A 20,504-nucleotide genomic window follows, 5' to 3' on the forward strand; every position below is an offset into this window, starting at 1 on the left:
CCCCCCCCCCCCCCCCGCCCCCTCCCCCGCCGCTCCCTTCCCCGTCTCTCCCCTCCTCCTCCCCGCCCCCGCCCCGCCGCCCGGCCTCCGCCGCCCCGCGCCGCGCCGCGCCGCAGGAAGCGCAGGGCGGTGCGGGCGGGCGCGGCAAACGCGAGCGATCGGGCGGGCGACCTCCGTCGGCGCCACCGTCCCTCCTCGCCGCGTCACGGGTGGCGCCAGGCCCGGCCGGGGCGGGCCCGGGGCAGGTGTGCTGCTCCGTGAGGGGTCAGGGCCCACCAGTGCGGCCGGGCGCAGCCTTCATCCCCTTGGGATGCGGAGGGAGCCCCGGGAGGAGGCCAGCGGGGTTCGGGGAGTCAGTGGCCCGGGGAGCGCCCCCACTGCGTGAGGGGCCAGGACTGCTGCGGCCTGGCGAGCTGGTTGCCACCGGGATTCACCCGTGACCAGGAGGAGTGGGGTCATGGCAGCCCCGCCGGCCTCCTGTGGGCCCCGAGCCCACAAGGTGCAGACTTTCTGGAGGCTGGTGAAATCCCCGTGTCAGCATCCGTACATCCAGCCCTTCTCTCCCGCTCCGCAGCCATCCGGCCCCTGTGCCCACCTGGAGCTGAAACCCCATCGAGAAGCCGCTGTGCCACCCATCCATCCGCTCATGTCCAGCCGTCACTGGGTCCTCGCAACACAACCGATGACCTCATGTACATAAAATTAGAACCATACACGCATTTTTGTCTTTGAGGAGTTGCTAGTGTTTACATGGCAGCAGCTTGTGCTATACAACCAGCCACAAACCCTTCACCAAATTCTAAAAATAATCTGTAAAAATAACCCCCCACTCCTCTGCATCAAAAACAAAAGAAAAATGATGTGTCTGAATTTCCATTGCAATATTTGGACATTTTTGTAGTTGAGGCTGTAAACACGGCACGGATTCTGAAAGACCTTCCTTATGAGAAATACTTTGGAAGGCACTCGATGGTTTGTATGTCTATTTCCAGAAAGCCTTTATGTGCTTGTGACAGGGCATGGATTGTTATTTATTACTTATAGATAACATAAATATATGTGTGTGCCTATATTTATAGGTAAACACACTACATCAAGTATATTTAGTTCTGGCTATGTTAGTTCAGGTGTGATTCAAGAAGTGCCCCTGGGTCCTCAGCACCGGTCCGCTGACAGGGGAGTTTTCCAGATGTTTGGGCAAACAGCTCTTCCTCTGCAGCTGGTGCAGGCAGAGAACATCCCCTTGTTGTGCGAGCAGGGCCTGGGCTCGCTCTTTGCACACTCAGCATCACATTGCTCCCAGCATGCATGATTTGTCTGTCTGGAATGACAGAGGTTCCCAGCTAGTCCTCGGCCCAACGCTTCCCAAATCCTTTGCAAGGGCCTTTGTGAACTCCCAGACCTCTCCTCACACAGCTGGCACTGCTGACTCTAAGAGAAATTTCAGGATCCTTCATTTTTCCTGGAACGAAACACCCCAAGATTGGGTTTACTCGGGGTAAGCAGCCATGGTCTAGCCAGCATGCCAAAACAAGTTTGTTGACAAACTGGATATTAACCCAGTTTGGTTGCTTAGCTCATCAAAATGCATTCACTTTTATCCCAAATAAGAACAAGGCTGTGTCTAGGGCTCTGCGTGGGGCCTGACTCTGCAACCATTACTTGGTCCCACTGTTGTCAGCCCGTCGTGGTATGGGTTTGTGTGTGCGCTTGTGGTCAGAGAAGAAAGGAGCGTAAACTCAAATGTCTTCTAAATGTGCTTAGTCGCACCACTGACTAAGGGAAAGCTTAGAAAGACTTCCTGACTTAGAATTTGAATATGTTTTGGTCAGTAATTCGTAGGAAAATGCTGGTTCATCAGAAATTAAAAGTGTAAAATTGTAATAATTCATGTTACCTGAAGATCTGTTTTGCAGTTGTTTTGGCCATGGGTGTTACAGTTATCACCTTCTTTCCATGTCAATAAGGTCACTCATTCATTTAATAGCTTGGCTTAATTTTGTTTGGTTATTACTACAGGCCTCTTGTCTTCCCTGAGTGAGAAGATGCAGGGACAACAACTGAGGAGCTGCGTGGACATGAAGGTGACCACAGAGATGGTCCTACTGACCCCTGGGTGCTCTTCAGAGAGGCAAAACAGAAGGTGGGCAATGGGCTGAGCACAAAAACGGTCTGGAATGAGTATGCTCTAAACTGTATGAGATCTGGACTAGAATATGCAGGAGGTTATTGCTGCCTCAAGCGGCGTTAGTCCTGCTTGGTGCCTGGTGCGAGTGGAAGAGCACCAGGTAGGCTCAGATGGTGGCTGCAGAGAGGACAAACAGTAGGCAGTGGTGGGAAGGCTGTTGTTTTGGGCAGGCAGGAGCCAGCCACAGCGTTTTGCTTGGGATCTACATTAAGAGAGACTGGAGGAACCCTTGGCTCCTCATGTCAGAAGTGAAAAGGACTCGTGTCAATAGAAAGCTCTAGGTAGTGGTTGTGATCTTGTACCCTGAGCTCCAGGAAACCTGCCCAGGCCCCAGCTTGAGCCTGGGCAAGCACCCCGTTGTTTTGTTCCCAGCTGGTTTTTCAGGCAGAGAGAGAGGATGCAGTGTGAGACTTAAGCTTTTACACCAGTATTATTCTGAAATGCACTCACTCTCTGCATTTTTGCCAGAAATGACATGTTTATTTATGACTAGACAACTTTGTTTCGTGAGGAAGCTGAGGTGTCAGTCATCTTTGTCGGCACCCGTCCTTCCCAAGGAGAGCTCCTGCCATGAGTCAGCTGCAGCTTCCCAGCACACAGCACATCGCTGCTTCGTGCCTTGTAGAAGCCAAGCCCACATGCCTCCTCCTCCAGCCGGCTGGTGCTGAGGCCCACTGTGCTCTTTCTTTGCAGGGATATGCTGAGTGGGAGCCACCCCGAAACCCCGGTCCCTCCAGCCTGGCTTCCAGGCTTTGGCGCTTCCTCTGCACCCACCTCTGGAGGTCCGCGATTTGTTTAATGACCGGCTTGAACTCCAGTGCTGGAAAGATGAGCATCACACCACTTTCACCTGAATCCCACCCACTGCTGTAGCAGCGATTTCAGACACTAATTTGGATGAAACCTTTTCCCGCAATTTTCAAATTTAATTCTCAACAGTGAAAGGGTGGGAAGTTCAGAAATGACAGAGGAACAAGTGACCACTAAGAAGTGAATAAAATAGAGCAAAATTTTGGTCTTTATTGCCTTTCATTGCACCAGGATATCTACTATAGTGTGGAAAACGAGATGAAAGACCTGGCAAAAATGTAAGAGTAATAGACCTCCAGCCGCATGTAATAAGGCTGCAATAGCATTAAGGACTCCTGGGGTCATTACAAACTACTAGTACAGGGCTCCGTGGGTTATTTACTTTCATGAGGGACACAGGACAAAATTATATGTAGTCTGAATATATGTAGACTTTGTAAGTATATTATTAGTTACAGTCAAGATTCTGTCTTTGCCATAAGAATCATTAGGAAGTACAGTCTTGGTGAAAAGTTAAATAATGTATAACTTGCCCTAAATACTTTAAGCCCCCAAGCCAGTAAGCATTTGTTTGTTGGTTGGGTTTTGGGTTTTTTTTCTTTCATTTTTTGAAGATTTTTATAGTTTTGATGCCATTATGAGGAACTGCCATTGGAATGTCCATGTAAGAACTTCACATGAAAACAGTAAATAAAAGCAGTGTTTGTCGCTGATCAGCCTGGATGTCTGGGAGGAGTAGAATAAAGTCATAGTACAACTTTGTAGTTACATAGCTTTGTTGCACATCCCCAGGGCCTCTAAAACAGTATCAGCAAATCTGTTCCCCAGAAGGAAGACCACCTCTAAAATGTGCTGGTGACCCATGGTCTGAAGGAGCTGGTGTGGACGTTTGCTCTGTCTGGGGTACGCCTCTGATGGCCTGAAAAAACAGAGGAGTGTCATAAATTGGTCCTACATTGCTAAAGATCTCTGTACTGGCTCTTAATAATCATTGCTAAAAATAACTAGTTTCGATTGTTTCCTTCAGCTTTGATATCTTACCTTTCTTTTGACGCCCCCAGTCCCTGTAGTCACAGCCAACTTCTTCCCACATCTGAAGAGTTTCAGAAAGGAAACTACCAAGCCACCGTAGCACTGAGGCAGAACCACAACGAAACCTGGGGCGATGGCAACTGCCTGAATTTCAGCCCTTGTTTTCGTTTGCTACAGTCTTTTTTTGACTGTTGTGGCTTTCAATAGTGGTTTCAAACTTGCTTTTTAAAAATCTCATTTTCTTTCTTTCTTTCTTTCTTTCTTTCTTTCTTTCTTTCTTTCTTTCTTTCTTTCCTTCTTTCCTTCTTTCCTTCTTTCCTTCTTTCTTTCCTTCTTTCCTTCTTTCTTTCTTTCTTTCTTTCCTTCTTTCCTTCTTTCCTTCTTTCTTTCCTTCTTGTAGCTTGAGTTTAGATTAAATATATTGGCAGAGGAGGTAAGACTTGAATCATTTTCATGCACCAGTACTGACAATATCTTTTCCGATATTAATTTTTTTTGAAATATTAACATTCTTAGAAAAGACTGTATCAGAGCATAGTAACAATGAAAACATAGCATAGCATGTTGGAAATACCTGCAACATAATGCAATATCTTTGTATCCCTTTTATCTGAAAATATTTATTTGTTATGAAAGCATGTTAAAGAGTAAAATAACTATTTAAAGCAGGTGCTTACATGTTTCCTATCACAGCTGTACCTGAGCTATCGCATAAGACATCATGCATTGCTGCATTAGACCTGGGAAGCTGGGAAGGTTCCCTAGATGTTGCTCAGCTGTAGATCTGAGGAGCAGAGGGCTAAATGGCCTGCCCAGGAACAGAGAGGGAGCTGGGGACAAAGGAGACAGCAGACTCTCTGTAAGTAGCCCTTTGGGACCCTCTGGGCACAGATTTAAAACCAGCTTAAGATAACCCCAGGAGATGGGGCAGGATGGCAGAAAGCCTGCAACAAGATGCCTGGTGATCTGCCATTGATCTTCAGAGGGCCACCAGAGACCAGAGCTGGGAGAAGAGTTGGGAAAGGCAATTAACCTAAGTGGTCACAGATGTTCTCACTCTGAATCTGCCCTCTGCAGCCTTCAGTGGCGTGGTTTCTGTGGAAACAGAATCTCTTTGCTAAATGGGGCGGCCATCCCTGGCAGGATCTAATTCTCCTGAAGATGTGTTCCACAGCAGCGCAACAAGAGCTTGTCAATGCAAAGAGGTGCAGAGCTGTCCTGCAGCAGCGCACGTTCCCACCCAAACCAAAACAGCCTGTGACCTAGGAATAATTTCAGGGTTTGACCAATAAATGGTTCTGTAACAGCAAGTCTCTAACTGCCCCAAAGGACCCATGTAACCCCCAGTGAGTGGGGGTTAGTTCCAGCGGTCTTTTCTCTCCCCAATTTTAAGGTGACCAAGGAAGGAGAGATTTAAGCTAAACTCCTGACTGCAAGATGTAGGGGGGTGTGTGTGTGAGTGAATTTTTACTTAGGACAACTTTTATTTCAAATTTTTATAATATCTTATTTGATTAAGATACCTTGTTGAGTGGACTGGGTTTCATTTTTTTACTGAGTCATTCTACCACTTTAGGCGCTTAAAATGGCTTGGGATGTTGGGAGCTTTTCTTTTTTTTTCCATCTCTGCTTCTCCCCCCACTCCCCCTTCCTCCCCCCCACCAAAAGGCAGAAAAAAGCAGCCTCCCTGTTTTGTTTTCTGCTGACTGCACTGAACTGGCAGAATAGCCTTAAAGATAATTGACAAAATGACAGGATAGAATAAAATGTTGGAAGGGAAGAACTGACACAGGCATTCCTGGACTTTTTAGCATTTAAACCACAATGGCCTGTTTAAACGCATTACTCCCACAAGAGAAAGTAAATTTTTTCCCTCCCAGAATCTGTATGCAGAACAGAATGGCAAACAACCGCTCACTGCTGTGAGTCGTACGGACCATGTCCCACAGCAACCTGGAGACCGAGCTGAAGCCCGTCCCGCTTTCTCCAGGGCTTTCAGGAGCAAAGCATCTTCCCTTCCCAGCCCCTGGTGGGAGGGAGCCTGGAGACAGATGGGACAACACGGTAAACAGGAACAGAAACACATCGTGAGATTTTACTTTTTAAGTTAGCCAGAGAAGTAAGAAACAATGTCAACCCCATTTCCAGAATGAGCTAAAAATAAACCAGGGGGTTTATTTTTAGCTGTACCAAGCTATCCAATAACAGCTCGACTTTACGGCATGTAGGAATAGGATCCAGATTCTGATTTTGGTTATATCACTGGAAGTTTTCCATTGGCTTCAAAGATAATTAATAGTTTCACCAAAGTAATTTGATCAGAATTTGGCCATAGATCTATTGCTCCTTGATGTGATGCACTTACAGATGGGGTTTAGTGGAAAAATAATTGTTAAAAAAAATAACAGAACCAACATACTGATCTACCTCACAGCTTTTTTGAGGTTTAAATGATTTTAGGTGTTTTGAGAATGATCAGTGCTATGCATATGCTTAGCATTACTACGCATTATATAAATGCATAATAATCAGGCATGCTATTTTCATCTTTGCCCACAGCACGATAGTGATGTATCTGCAGTGGGATGAAATGCAACACTATATTTAATAAAGGTTATGGATTATGTTTGTATTTCATGTTGTTAGGTGATCTGCTGCTGCTGATATCTAGGTCACCCTTAAAATCTGTCAGGGGTTAACCATGGCCAGTCGTTCCTGTCTGACACCTGGTTTGCTTCTGCTGCTAAAGGAAAAGTTGTTCCCTTCTGTAACGCGTCAACTTTGTTTAGAGCCAGAGAAAATGCTCTGTGATGATGCCAGCGCTTACAGGGGTGGAAGAAAATGCCAGTATTTATTCTGGGATAAACTATGCAAACCTCAGCTAAGCAGTGTTGGTGATAGTGATGTAAAATGAATCAAGGACATACAGCTAAAATACTGTGAAGTCCAGCACCTTTTAGGAGCGCTAAAAAGCTGATTAAAATATCTGAAAATAGGTTTAGTAAGCTAATGGTTTACTTAAGATAATAATCCCCTTTTTTTTTTTTTCCTTTACAGAGATCTGATATGGTTGTAATGAAGTATGAAACAGAAGATCTCACTGGAGTACCAAAACATGTTCCAGTATGGTTTGCAAGTCCATCTTTGAGAATGCCAAAGTTTATTTCAGTTGCAAAACTGACGTACGTATACAAATTTTTCAGGTGAGATTTGTGTCTCAAGCCTAACTTTTGGCCACTATTTGTCCGACAGAAGTACATTGAAAATCCACCGCATCAAATCTTATGGCCTCCTGGTCAGTTTTTACTGAGCTGTGACTAGAAGCAGGACTTGCAGCAGTTCAAATCCTGGTGCATGAAGAGCAGCTGAGCTGGCACCTTCCTGCTGATTCCCACAGCAGTGGCTGCCGAGTGAGGATGGGATGGACGCTCCTGCTCCTGTGTCAGGGCTGCTGTCGGGAGCAAGTCGGAGGACGATCAGGCTCTGGTGAGGACGGATGTCAGGAGCTGGCCCATTCTGCTTTCACATGGATGGGAGTGTCAGAGCATGCTTTCCTGCCTCATCAGCTTCAGCCTTGCACAACTCAGCCTGTTTTAAGCTTTTAACCAGGGTGTAGGAGTTCAGAAAAGAAAACCTCCCTTCCCCCAAGAAAAATGTAATTGCAGGGATTTGTTTTGATGTAGCATGTACAGTAAACTTGAATCACTGAAAGGGAACCACACATTTGCACGAGTATTTTTTCTTTCCCTAATTTTCATTCCTAGTTAACTATTCATTTTATTTCCCTCCTAGAGAAAACACACTGGAGTCTGGCTCTGACTCCCAGCAAGGCTCACGGTGGGAGCTCCCAAGGCCATAAACCCCAGGGCAGTAAGACAGCTCCTCTCTGTTGCCCTCGCTGGGGCTATCCCAGTATATACCAACAGGCAGTCTGGTCCTCATCATCATAATGCAGACAATTCTCTGTGTGACTCATCTTATGGGCCAAAGCAAACATTAATGCATAGTAATAGTATTGAATAGTGCATGGTGATAGTTTCCACTCTTATTCTAATTGTGTCACTAATTACAAGCGCTACTTATTCTTTTTAACACTCATTTGTTTCAATACTCTGAGAGAGATTGGGAGCCTAGTGCATTTAAGGCTTCATACAAACAGAAGCCACGATGTTACAAGAACATCTGTGCTGAAAGCCATACATATATACAATTTCAGTGTCAAGAATATGGTCCTTGCTAGCTCTCCAGACCTCTGCTGAGGCCAGCCCAGAAGCTTCAAATTTATTCTTCTGTTGACAGTCTCACAATCTGGATCTTGGCTGTTATTACTACCAGTATGTAGCATGCTAAGAGGTGGAGAACAAATGGAAGAGCAGTCAAAATCCAAACGGTGTAATAAGTGGGCACAGTAAATAGCGGGGTGAGAATGGAATACCAAGGCACAAAGCCAAGAAAATGATTGTTCAGTTTAGGGAAGATGGTCCAACAAAATTGACTAATATTTAACAATCATGTATGCACTGTGGAGTCATTTACTGTGACCAACAATAAGAAAACCACTAATGAATGGCCAGAGAAATGTACTGATTTGGCCTCTAAATATAGATTGAAAACAATGCCTTCAGTGAACGTGAGGATTCCTTAACAAGATGAAAAGGGATATAATCCTGTCTCTGGTAGTTACCCAGCTTCTTTTGCCATGGCACCTGAGCATCTTTTTCATAATCGTCCTCATATCCCATGCAATTGGGAAGCATTAGAGCAGGCCCACAGCAGCAGGTATCTCTGCAGGGCCGGGGCACGCTGGCAGGGATGGGTTGTGATGCCATGCCATGCCATGCCATGCCATTCTTCTCTTCACCTTTACTCTTGGTCCCCCTGCAGCAGGACTAGGCCACAATCCCAGTCGTCTTTCCCTTTATCCACAGCAGCACGGGAGATGATACAGAAGAGGATGCTGGGGGTGCTGCTCCTCAGGAGGAAGGAAAAAGCTGATGCTTTTTGGAGAGGCAAAGCAAGTCAACTCTTACTCTTCTTATCTCCATCTGCATTTCACTGATCTTACCAGTCCTCCTCCCTTCAGACCTACCCAGTGCAACTACAAAATTCACTTTTACCCATCTATTTTGGGATTCTAGGGAAATCTTATGCCCTTCATTCTAATGGGAACTGAAGCATGGAAAGAATAAGTGAGGGTATCCAGAAAGTCTATGGTAGAAAGACACCCAAAAAATTAATCTTCTCACATGCAGGCTCTTACCCCAGCTACCAAGGCTTTCTTTTTTGTGGAGCCCTGTTTTCTACATCCAGGCTTCTCTTTTCTTTTTCTCATAGTTTTGGGTCTTGAGTTCATTAAGAATGTGGTTTTGCTTCCTCTGACAAAGCCGATCAACAGAATTTCGCTTGCAAGCATATCTAGGTAGCAGGAAAAGTTTTGCAAATATTTGTGTAAATGTTCATCCAGTTCATAAACTGCACGATTTGACCATCTTGAAACCTTCCTGTGGTTTGGAGAGTTGTGCAGACAGGGATCAGAAACGGTGCCATCTGACAAATCAGGCCAAATTGGAGGCAGCTGGTGTTCTAAGCAGTTGTCCTAATGCATAGTTCATGAGCGAGCCACGGGCTGCAATATATTTGTGTTAGTCATTTATCAAATAGTAATGAGCACCGAAGGCTGGATCCTGTAAATGGATGAATGGGGCCGATTCCTGCACCTTGGTATGAGGAATGTGTCTTGAGGCCATGTTTATGGAGCTACAAATTTGTTCTTTGATCTATTCCCAATAATAAGACTAAAGGAATGTAATTTTTGCTGTTAATATTTTGCTTAACGTTAGTCCAGAGAAAGATCGTTAGTATTCTATAGATATCTTGTCAGTCTCAAGGGACACGCCATATACATTAAAGGGCACAAATCAATAATTAACATAAAACCTTTCTAATCCTAAAGTCAAATATTAACATCCTCCCTTGCTTTTTTCTTTTCTTTTCTTCTTCTTCTTTTGTTGTTTTTTTTTTTGTTTGTTTGGTTTTTTTTTTTACTTCTGGCAAATTCCCAAAAGAACCCAAGGCTAAGAGTGGTAGAATATTGCCCAGAGATGATAAAAATAGTGAGACAGCCCTGTGCCTGCCTGTCTGTGCCACATTTCAAGCACGTAAGTCCACAGTAAGCTCAAAAGTTAAGTATGGGGGGAAGTGCTTTACGATGTGTCAGAATCCCGCAGGATCCTCTAATCAAGAAAAGGTTCAATACCTGGTACCTATAAAACAAGAAGTTTTTGGGACAAAAGGTATTCTGTGCAATAAAGATCCTTCTTTCTGAAAGTCTGTAAACAAAAAAACCTGTCATTTATAGAAACAATTCAATTGATACAATCCTTGAAATATGCTTATTTAGTTATTTTGAAAATTAAATATTGCTAAATGTTTCCAAAACTGAGTCATGAACCTGTCAATAAATCCTTGTAGTGAAAGGTCTGTTTTCAATTTGCAGCATTAACATTTAGAGCATTTTAAAAGTGCAATAGTGCCACATGTTCAAAGCAATTCCAAATTCCAGTTAAAGGGAAACATCATGTTAAATAGTTATAAAATTAAATATATGTACATAGTTTATTAGCGACAGGCATATTTTTTTTCAAATGTCTATGCACATTTGAAAATGGTACTTATCAATATATATTTATACCTGTGTGCAGTGTGCATAATAAACTGCACACCCACAGAATATTCTAGGTGCAGGCATGTAGATAGTTCAGCTACATTCTCAAGGCATCTTCAATTACTAATATTTTTGTCAGCAGGAAGGAACGTGATCTTTCATAACAATGAAGTAATTGTTTATTTTTTCCTTGCTATTTTGTTGCAGGAATTAGACATTTTGGGTTACTTATTACCATAAAAAAATTCCCACCAGTCTGCTGAAGGCACAAGCAAGGCAAAGTGTTCCCTAATTCCCAGAAGGCATGTGTTATCTCATGGTAACACACACGCGCGTTGCAGTGTGACATTTCTTCTGGATACAGGTAAATGGACCGTACTGTATCCAGGATACAGCTTTGTGCTGCCATTAAAATCTCACTTGTACTTCCCTGCTTGCAAAATACTTTATCAAGCTGTAGAGCGCAGAACAAAAATTTCATGGGGCACTTGTACCACTGCGATTTTAATAAAACCTAGAGAAAGACTGAACAAAATCATACAACTGCTGAAAATCTAAAGGGTTGATGTTTAGGTGAAAGTTGCTGCCTTTAGTCTTGTGTGTGTGGGAAAGGCTATTGATATTCTCATGCACTGGCAGGCAGCGGTGTGGGGACAGCTGTCTTAAAACATATTGTGAATATAATGGAAACATCTTGTTGCTAAATGTTTTCATGAGGTCGCTGTCTGAGCCTGGCTACAACACAGTTTCCTAACTTCCTTGAGGAAATCGGACAAAGAGCCTTCTGCAAGTCGTCTTCTCCCTGGCTGTTGGTGTTTCTCCATAGTCTTAGTCAGGATTACATCCAGGATGCATCCCAACTTTCAAACAGCTCCTTGCAGTTAGTTGCTTACAAAGATGGACCGCTCTGTGTGGTGAGCAGTCCTCTTGTACCACGTCAGCCGTGTCCTGGGCCAGGTCTGGCTGCTTCTTCCAAACACTGGCCTACTCTGAGGCAGAGATTCTCCAAGCTGCTTGTGTCTGCTCAAGGGAGATGCAGGAGAAGGAAACAGGGGAAGGTGCCTGTCTGTGTCAAGCCCCAAAATCCATTATTAATTTCTGAGTAGAATCATAGAATTGCCTGGGTTGGAAGGGACCTTTCAGATCATTGAGTCCAACCATTAACCTAACACTGACAAAACCATCACTAAACCATATCTCTACCTGTCTTTTAAATCCCTCCAGGGATGGTGACTCAAGCACTTCCCTGGACAGCCCATTCCAATGCTTAATAATAGCCCTTTCAATGTAAAAATTTTTCCTAATATCCAATCTGAACCTCCTCTGGTGAACTTGAAGCCATTTCTTCTTGTCCTAGACTGAACCCCCCGCTCACTGCACCCTCCTTTCAGGGGGTTGTAGAGAGCGAGAAGTTGTAGGGAGCAACTTCAGTGTATTTTTCTAAGTCCCCCATAGTCTCATTCCACTACTCTCAGCTCTTGAGTTTAAAGTCCACTGAGATCAACATACAGTGAATGTGGACATGAGAGTACAGATTCATGATGGAATAGCAAGTGGACAGTGGAAAACAGCTGACTAATTATTGCACTTGGGGATTTCCTCCAGAAACTAAGGTCCTTCCAGATTTCCTCTAGAAAGGAATTTGCAGCCACTGAGCACATAATTTTAAATTATCAATAATTTATTGTATACTGCTGATGAGGTGATACAGCCCTTTCTTTATGTACAGCTAGCTATTACACTTGCAAATAAAGTCCTGTGTATCATATTATAAATGTGATCTTTAAACCCCAAGTTCTTCTGGGTTACAGAATCATTAACAGAGGAATCTCTTTCTTCTATTAAATGGGGACTTGGATATGGGAAAATTCCTCATGGGGAACTCCCATATACCATAAAAATGATCACAAACCCGGTTATCTTCTAAATATGGTCATAAATCATCTTCTCCTTTTTGTTAGTAAAAATCCCCCTGATTAGTTCGGGACATTAACAGGCACATTTTTGGCAATAGCTTTTTGTGCCTCAGAATGCTTTCCTTCGAGAAGAAGGGGGACGTGACGTTTGGATGGGGAGGAACCAGAGTGGCGTGCTGACTCGGACACGGTGAGCTGTGGCAGCAAGAGCAACGTGAAAAGCAGAATTCTTGCTTCGTGTGGTTTTCTCTTCCCTCGAAGCTGCTGGTGGGACCAGCCCCACCATGGAGACATTTATCTGGAGGGCGGCCACTTGAGACGGGATTTCCCATCCGTCGGTGGGAGCTCAAGGGAGACCAGGCTCTTTTGGCTTCGTCTCACAGCTAATTACTGGGGTGGGGTAATATCCCAGCTGTCTCGAAGGCAATGGCACACATCCTGCCGGTTTCAGTGGGGTGGGAGTGTCACCCTCTGCAGTTTGGAGCCTGAGGGAGCAGATGGCTGGGGTTGGCTCCTCTTCAGTGGCTCCTTTTTGAGGGCTCTCTTTCGCCAATAGCTGGTGCCCAAGGAGGACCCGTCAATTCATCTGCCTTTGATCACCATCACTGAGTTCCAGAGTCCACTTCCCACCCATCACCTGTCCAGTCTGGAACTTCCCCGGTGCCGGCCAGTGATGTTTCCCTGGGACCTTGAGACAGTTTGGTATATATTGTATCTATTTAATTTCTCTTTTATTATTAATATTTAATTATAGTTTAGTTTTTTTCCTAAACTCCTACCTCTTTTTACCTCTCTTCTGCCTCCCCTTGGAGCAAGAGGGGGTAGAATATCTGTCCTCTTCTTGTTGGCCAACCTGGCCCAAGCCATAACAATTTCCCTGCCTCTTTCTTGAGTTCCTGTGATCTGTTCAAGGGGTGCAATCTTCAAACCTAAGGGGCAGGAAGACCACTAGGAAGTGTGTAAGCATGTGGTAAAATGCTGATAGCGTTCTGGCACTTAAATTCCAAACCTCAATGGACTTACAACATAGATTCCATTTATTTTAACTGTACTTACAACAGTTCTTTTTAGTCCTTGAGGAGTACTGGACACCATCAGAGAAGATGTGCCAAAAATGTTTGTCAAAACAAAAAAAACCTTCTGTGTGGCTATAATTTCTTTTTTTTATCAGCATGTCTTCCTCAAATATTTCTGGCCATATATGGTATGAACTTTTTGCCTTTATTCAGGAATTTCCTTTTCAATTTCTCCTTAAGGCAGCCTGTACTAGGACAACATGAAAAATACCCGGGGTGTGATCCAGTTCCTTGCATTCATATCTGATAAACAGATGGCTCCGTGAGCCTCAGGCAGTAGAGGAATATCATCATGTGTATAGAGTTTTAGTGATAACTCAGATAGTTACTCCAAAACATCATACGTTACACCAATATTTTGCACTGACTAAGTAATGTGGCTGTTCTGCTGAGGCTCCTTGGTGTGCTTTTGCACAGCTGGGATGCCGTCAGCCCAAAGACAATGCTTCCAGTGAGGAGCCTGGTGCTTCCGCAGACGGTCAGCTGTCCCAAGGCTGGATCTCAGCCAAGAAGGCTCCTGAAACATTTTCCATGGGCTACATCCTAATGTGTATTGCCTGTGCATTCATAGAGTTCTTTCTAATGGGAGGGTGGTTTGCAGGATAGCTCTGGGCTGGCTTATAGTCTGTTCTAGAAGTGCCTGAGTCAGAGCTCGCCTCTGTAGAACTAACATCGCCTTGTTTTCTATGATAACTATGAGTTTACACATAGATATTGTGTTGTGTTACTTTGTTTGCTCAAACCTCATTAAACTATGTAGAGCTTAAACATACCCAGGTCACAATGCTGGCTTGTAACATCCTCCTTCGTTGCCCGCTTCGTTGACTTTGCTAGGACCTTGCTTGATATGGTGTTCTGGGAAGACAGCCCCCAGTGTGATGGGTTCTGTACCCAGTGGTTTCTCTGGCCGTGGGATGGCCACCACAAAGTACAGAGGCTGGGGGGCTTGGAAATCGGTGTCCCTGCTGCTTCTCTAGGTATTGGTTATGATGAACCTAATCATGGTGAACCCTCAGCAGAGCATTTATCTGCAGCAGCTCTGCTCGGTGCAGCACCACTGTGGGTGCAGTGGTGGGCACACAGGGTACAGGTGCTATCCTGGGGTCACTGATGAGAGCGACTGTTCCTCAGGTGAGCTGAAAACTCCACTTTTGCCTGCATCAGCAGTAGGCACACACACAGAGCTCTTCTCCATTTGCCACTCTGGACTGCTAATAGCCACAGCAAGGCAGTCCTGCAATGACTGGTCAACTGTGGAGGCTGTTGTTGTACAAGCGTTTGTGATTTTGTGAGAAGGTTGCTACTGTACCACTTAATAAGACACTGCAATGCACAGGAGTTTTAGTGGCGCTCTATTTCAAGAAGTTTAGAAAAAGTCCTTGCTGACAGAAAAATGGGCTTTATCAAATATCTCTAGCAGGTGACACATTAATCCTTTGATTACTAATAATATAAAAATTAGATGACTACACAAAATTAATCAACAGGCCCCAAGTCACAGGTTTCTTCTTTGATGAACAGGTTATTTATACAAACCTAGGTTTCTTTCTTACCCTTCATGCAAAGACATCGTTGGTGAGAATGGTTATTTAGCAGATTTTAACGTGTCAGTTCAGTGCCCCATAAGGTTACAGAGGAGGTACCTTGCCTTATGCTTCTCTGCTTTTTAAAAGTTTTTACCTGTTGGTTGGAGAGGAGGAAACACTGGTTTAACTCTGAACTATGTATTTGCAGGCTGCTCTGAATTTGCTCTGAAGTAGCTCAAGTTGGTCGTGATGCCTGTGTAAAAGAGGATGTTTGTTAGCACGATGAGTCTATCACACGAAGTGTCTGATGGTTTTCATACATTCGTGAGTGTAAGAGAAAGATGCCGAAGGACTGTGGGCAACAGGAGGTGAAGAAATCCTCTGGACACATGTAAGCCAAAGAGGGCATTTGGCAAGCTGCCTCCTGTGGTCAGGGAAACAGGATCAGGGAGGCATTATGCTGTCATTTAGAGACCAGAAAATAGTTAGAGGGAAGGAATGTCGTGTAACCAAGAATGTGTCTGCATTTACTCATACTTGGAGTTAACAGCATGGAAGAATATTATGCTATTTATACTACAATGTACTGCAATGAAATTTTTGCAACTGAATGGTATCAGAATAAGTTTATTTTGTGTTAAATTATAACAGAAAATATATGCAAAAATATAGGTAGTGCATTGTTTCTTGTTTCAACAAGCCCCTGCTGAACTGACCTGTTGGTAATTTGGTGGGTAAGTAATAAAGCAAGCAGATGATGTAAGTTAATTGAATACAGATCAGGACCTCCACTGGAAAAGTGCTAGAGACCACAAGTTAAGAATGGCCAGTGTAGGTAATGCAGTTGTTCTTGTGCATCCTCTGGGAGGTGGGATTGCACATTGCGTGCTGCGGGAGGGCCCTCCAGTTACCCCTGCGTGGGGTATCTTCTCCAGAGTGCTGTACTCTGGGATGCAGTCATTAGCGCAGATCACAAAAGAAGCTAATCCATGACATTCCTCCCTTGCAATGCCTGTGTCAGGGTTCTTTCCAGGGCAATGAGCTCCATTTCAGTCCTCTGAGGATTCCCTGAGAAATGCTTTAGGGCCTTCTGTTGGGTTAGGTCCAGGCATTGCTGGAAGAGATCCCTCTCTTGCTTCTTTTTCTTTGTGAGCTATGTGTTGGCCAGTCTGTCCGTGTGTACTACTTACTGCTCTGGGGCAACCAGGGCATCAAAAAGCCTATCAAAAAGCAGATTTAAAAAAAAATAAAAATCGTAGTTTCTTAATATCAACCCTCATGCTAAATGCAACAAAACTGCACCCTTAGCACTACCCCATCTTCAGTTCGCACAGAGTAGTCCAGGTGAGACAGTGAAGTGTAATCCGAATTGCTTTTCCTTGCTGTAGATCTTCATGTGGCAAAGATGAAATGCTTTGGAATGTGGCACGACGGGGGCAATTAGCTGGGGGGCCTGTGGTGGCTCATGTAAATAGAGGATATCAGGCAGCAGGTTAACAGTTCTGTTGTACCTCCAGTTCTCTTTGTACAGGAGGATGTTACAGCCTCAGGAGTGAGAAAGAGCCTTGCAAGGGTCTTGTGCAAGAGAAAGGACTCTGTCACGACAGTGGCCCAGTGGCTTTGGTATTCCTCTCTCTGCCGGGCTCTTGTGTAATTTTCTGCCTTGCTGGTGTGTGCAGCATTGGCTGCTGTCATCAGTCTCCTGACTGAATCCCACTGCATACACGAGATCAGAGGAGTTTGCAGTGGGCTTATGCTGTTTGTTGGGCCATCTCCAGCGTCTGTGCTGCAGCCCTGGGTGCTCTGCCAATAGATAACCACCACGTCACATTTAGAGCCTCTGCCTGCAGTACTTGCAAAGGGGTGGTCCAGCTTGTCCCTGGGTGATTATCCTGGAGCTCTCTAGCTATGCCTTTGCAGAGCAGCCAGTACAGTGTATTCATTGTTCCCTATTTGTCCTGAAAGCATTCTCTAAAGGTGTCTGCGTTCTGGTGGGTCTTCTGAGAGAGACCACAAGGGTCTGTATGAGTGCCAGTAAAACTTTCTCAGAAAATGCACAATATGGCATCATTGCTACAGTGCTGGTAGTTATGATTCTTTAAAATATCAATTAGTAGCAAATCCACACATAATATTCCAGCCTGGGGTCTTTATAGACCCCCAAAATAAACCCACATGAAGTACTGACCCCAAATCTTCTACCTCCTAATCAAAGCCTGGCCTGGAAAACTTGGCAAGTCCCAGCCCCAACCACAGCTTGCCAGCACTTAAACACCAGGGAGCTGTGTGGTATGAGGTGGCAGTGACTATGGCCCATGTTTGAGCCCATGAGCTGCAGCAGCAGTTGTAGGAAGTAGAGGTATGGAGGATGTGGTTCTAAGGGTAGAAGTTCTGCAAGACCATTAAGATTTGCTTTCTTTTGCCAAGTCATTCCGGATGGTAACTTACTCATAAACCTTGCATGAGGCATCTGTTTGCTGCTCTGCTAGTTTTCTTTTTACATCTGAAAATTGATTGCAAACCCTAAGACATCAGGAGACAATTCAACTTTGCTCCTTAGCACCCTCTGCAATCTGTCATTTCATATTGCTACTTGTGATGGCCACTAGCTGTACACTGCAGTCTTGTAGTCCACGCTGCTGTTAAGAGTGGCTAGTTCTGATTTCCTCAGGCTGAATATTTACATGTTTATAGCAGCCTGCTCCCTCCCTCTCTGAGGCAAAATACAGGTTCCATAATCTTCTATACAGCTATTCACGTGCTGAGTGTTGTCTGGAGACTTAAAGCTATGCGATCGATGCAAGTATCTCCTATTCCGATCTGAAACTTTGGCTGTTTTTTTAAAATCACAAGTGACCTGTATACATTACGCTTTCCCTTAAGATCACTCATAGCTCTACTGTGTAAGTTACAGGGAGATGGCTGTGGGCTGGTTATGAAGAACCTGGTCTGCAACAGGGGCCTATTGTGCACTCTCAAGCTGAAAGTGATGGTGTATGAGTACAGAGGAACACCTGATTTCATTTTAGTATCCGTAAAGGGGGCATTTCGATCTCCTTTGCAAAAATGAACTCTGGCTATCATTTGATGAACATGCAGAGTTCTGGGAACAAAAAATATTTCAGCAATTATGTTTTGCCACATGATAAATACAGTGGAAGAGGGTTAATTAGGAAGTTGAAAAAAATCATCACAGAAATACATGTATTAGAAACATAATTTTCAAGTGCTGTTGATTTCTTCCAACAGCATTGTGTAGACAATTTTAACAGAAGAAATTAAGACAAATATAAGCTATAACTGCTAGAGGTAAGCAACATATCAATGTCTTAAAAATACCGCTGACTGACTTCACATTCCAGAGGCTCCGCATAGATCATTCCCTGGATAGTGTTATGAATCATTTGCCCATCCCAATGTTTTGTTCAAACAACAACTCCACTAGTCATCTGATTTGTCAGACAACTGGATGATGTCAAATTTCTCCTTTGGGTCCCACTTCGTGCCCCCAGGCTGAGAAATGGTTTGATTTTAAAATGGGACCCATCGTGCCAGATTTTCCTGAGCACTTCAAATGAATGCTCTTGCCGAGTCGTGACTAATGCCTGCTCAGATTCGGAGAACGTGTCCATGGCTTGCATGCTCTCCTTTTGGTTGAATAACAAAGAAACTCCAGTCATAATGAGATCTTTCAAGAAACTTCTTGTAAATCAATCACTGACAACTGCTTGTCTGTGTTTTGTCAGTTTTTAATTAAGATGTTACACCAACAAGCGATGACAGCTGTGAGCAGCACAGCTTTTTCAAAATGTCCAAGTATGGCTAAAGGTGAGCACGGGGGACGAGTCACAGTGCTGCTCACACATACCAGCTGGAAATGATAGGAATAAAAAACAGATAAAGACAAATATTTCTTCTAGTTCTTTGTGAATACCTGAATGTGCTCTGTAACTCACTGCCCTGGTCCAGGCCTGGATGTAGTCCCAGAATAAACAAGGCGCCTGTACTTAATCTTGCATCATCTGACCGCGTGACATCAGCATTCATTTGGCTGTGCTGGCTTATGAGGAGTGATGGTGGCTCTGTGTTCCCATCCATACCCTCTCCTAAAAAACACTTTACTGTCTGGATTTTAAATCAATTAGCACATTGGAGGAAGGAAGCTGCTGTTACTCAGCTGTCCAGCACTGAGCGTATCTTTCCCTTCACATCATCTCCTCCCGGTCATTCTAACTAACGTGTGAGAGGTGGTGACACACATCCTCACAGGGTGCCAAAAGATGTTCATGCAAAGCTAGTGAAGACCCAGAACTGACAGTCCAGATGATATGCGGTAAAAGGAAAGCAAGGGGATAGGATTTAGAGCTTAAATCTTTTCAGGCTGCCTTTCAATACCATAAAGAGGGGAAGGGAGAGAGGAAGGGCAACTCAGTTTAAAATTTTGCCTAAATCTGCCCACTTTCACGGTGGATAACCTTAAAAATAAAGAGAAGAAACCTACTGATTCAAGGCTTGTGAAATCCTCTTCTGTCCCTAGACTTATAACCTATGTAGTTTTCTGCTTAGTCAGGAATCAGTGATAAAGGAAATTGGACCAGATTCACAAGTGTCGTGGTTTTTCAAACCAGGACAACAAGAAAACTTGAGACTTATTTGGAGACGTTTTTTATCTTTGATCCCAAATATGAGTTTACATTTTTATCATTCATTTAGTCAACTCAGGATTACCTATGACACAGGGACTTAGTGAGGATTTGTAGAAGACTTTTCAAAGGGCTTTTGTTCCTACACCATCACGTAGTTCAGGCCAGCAACTTCAGAATTCCCCACTGGTTTTGGGTTGGTTTTGTTTATGTCAAGAGGTGCTTCAAACAGCTTAATATCAATGTTATTCTTTTGCTTTTGCATTAATAATTCAATGTCTTAAGAAAATGCCATGACTGTCTTATTTTTATCCTTCCATTCTTTGTAGCAATGTCTGAGAGTTAAAGTAACTGGAAAAGAGTGAAACAAAAAATTATCAGTTTTCTCAACTGTATTTAATCCTGGCACATTGCATAGCTTTTACTTTCTCACTTTTTATGGTGTTTCACCTATATTGACAGGGCTCGGTTTTACACATAGATCCAGCAGTTATGTGGTATTTTATTTTCTGAACCCTGTTTTCCTTGCATTCTGAGTACACAAGGCAGATTACGGCCTTAAAATTTACCTTTTTGCCTGTTCTTTCACTACAAGAAGCTCCTTTTAGACTGTGGGAGTTCCCAGCAGTGCTTGATGCTCAGTGCACCA

General features: G+C 44.0%; 1 protein-coding gene across 4 annotated transcripts in view; it reads right to left on the reverse strand.

The window, feature by feature from the left end:
* Window positions 1–624, reverse strand: part of MARK1 (MAP/microtubule affinity-regulating kinase 1) — a 57,294-nt gene extending 56,670 nt beyond the window's left edge. For all 4 annotated transcript variants that reach the window (XM_014950998.1, XM_014950996.1, XM_014950997.1 and 1 more), the window contains exon 1: window positions 596–624. In XM_014950998.1, coding sequence (XP_014806484.1) covers window positions 596–613 — 18 coding nt within the window. In that variant the 5' untranslated portion in view covers window positions 614–624. The remainder of the gene's footprint in view (window positions 1–595) is intronic.
* Between the last annotated feature and the right edge of the window lie 19,880 nt (window positions 625–20,504).

The sequence above is a fragment of the Calidris pugnax genome, unplaced genomic scaffold (genome assembly GCF_001431845.1).
Source record: "Calidris pugnax isolate Ruff unplaced genomic scaffold, ASM143184v1 scaffold24, whole genome shotgun sequence".
Classification (NCBI taxonomy): Eukaryota; Metazoa; Chordata; class Aves; order Charadriiformes; family Scolopacidae; genus Calidris; species Calidris pugnax.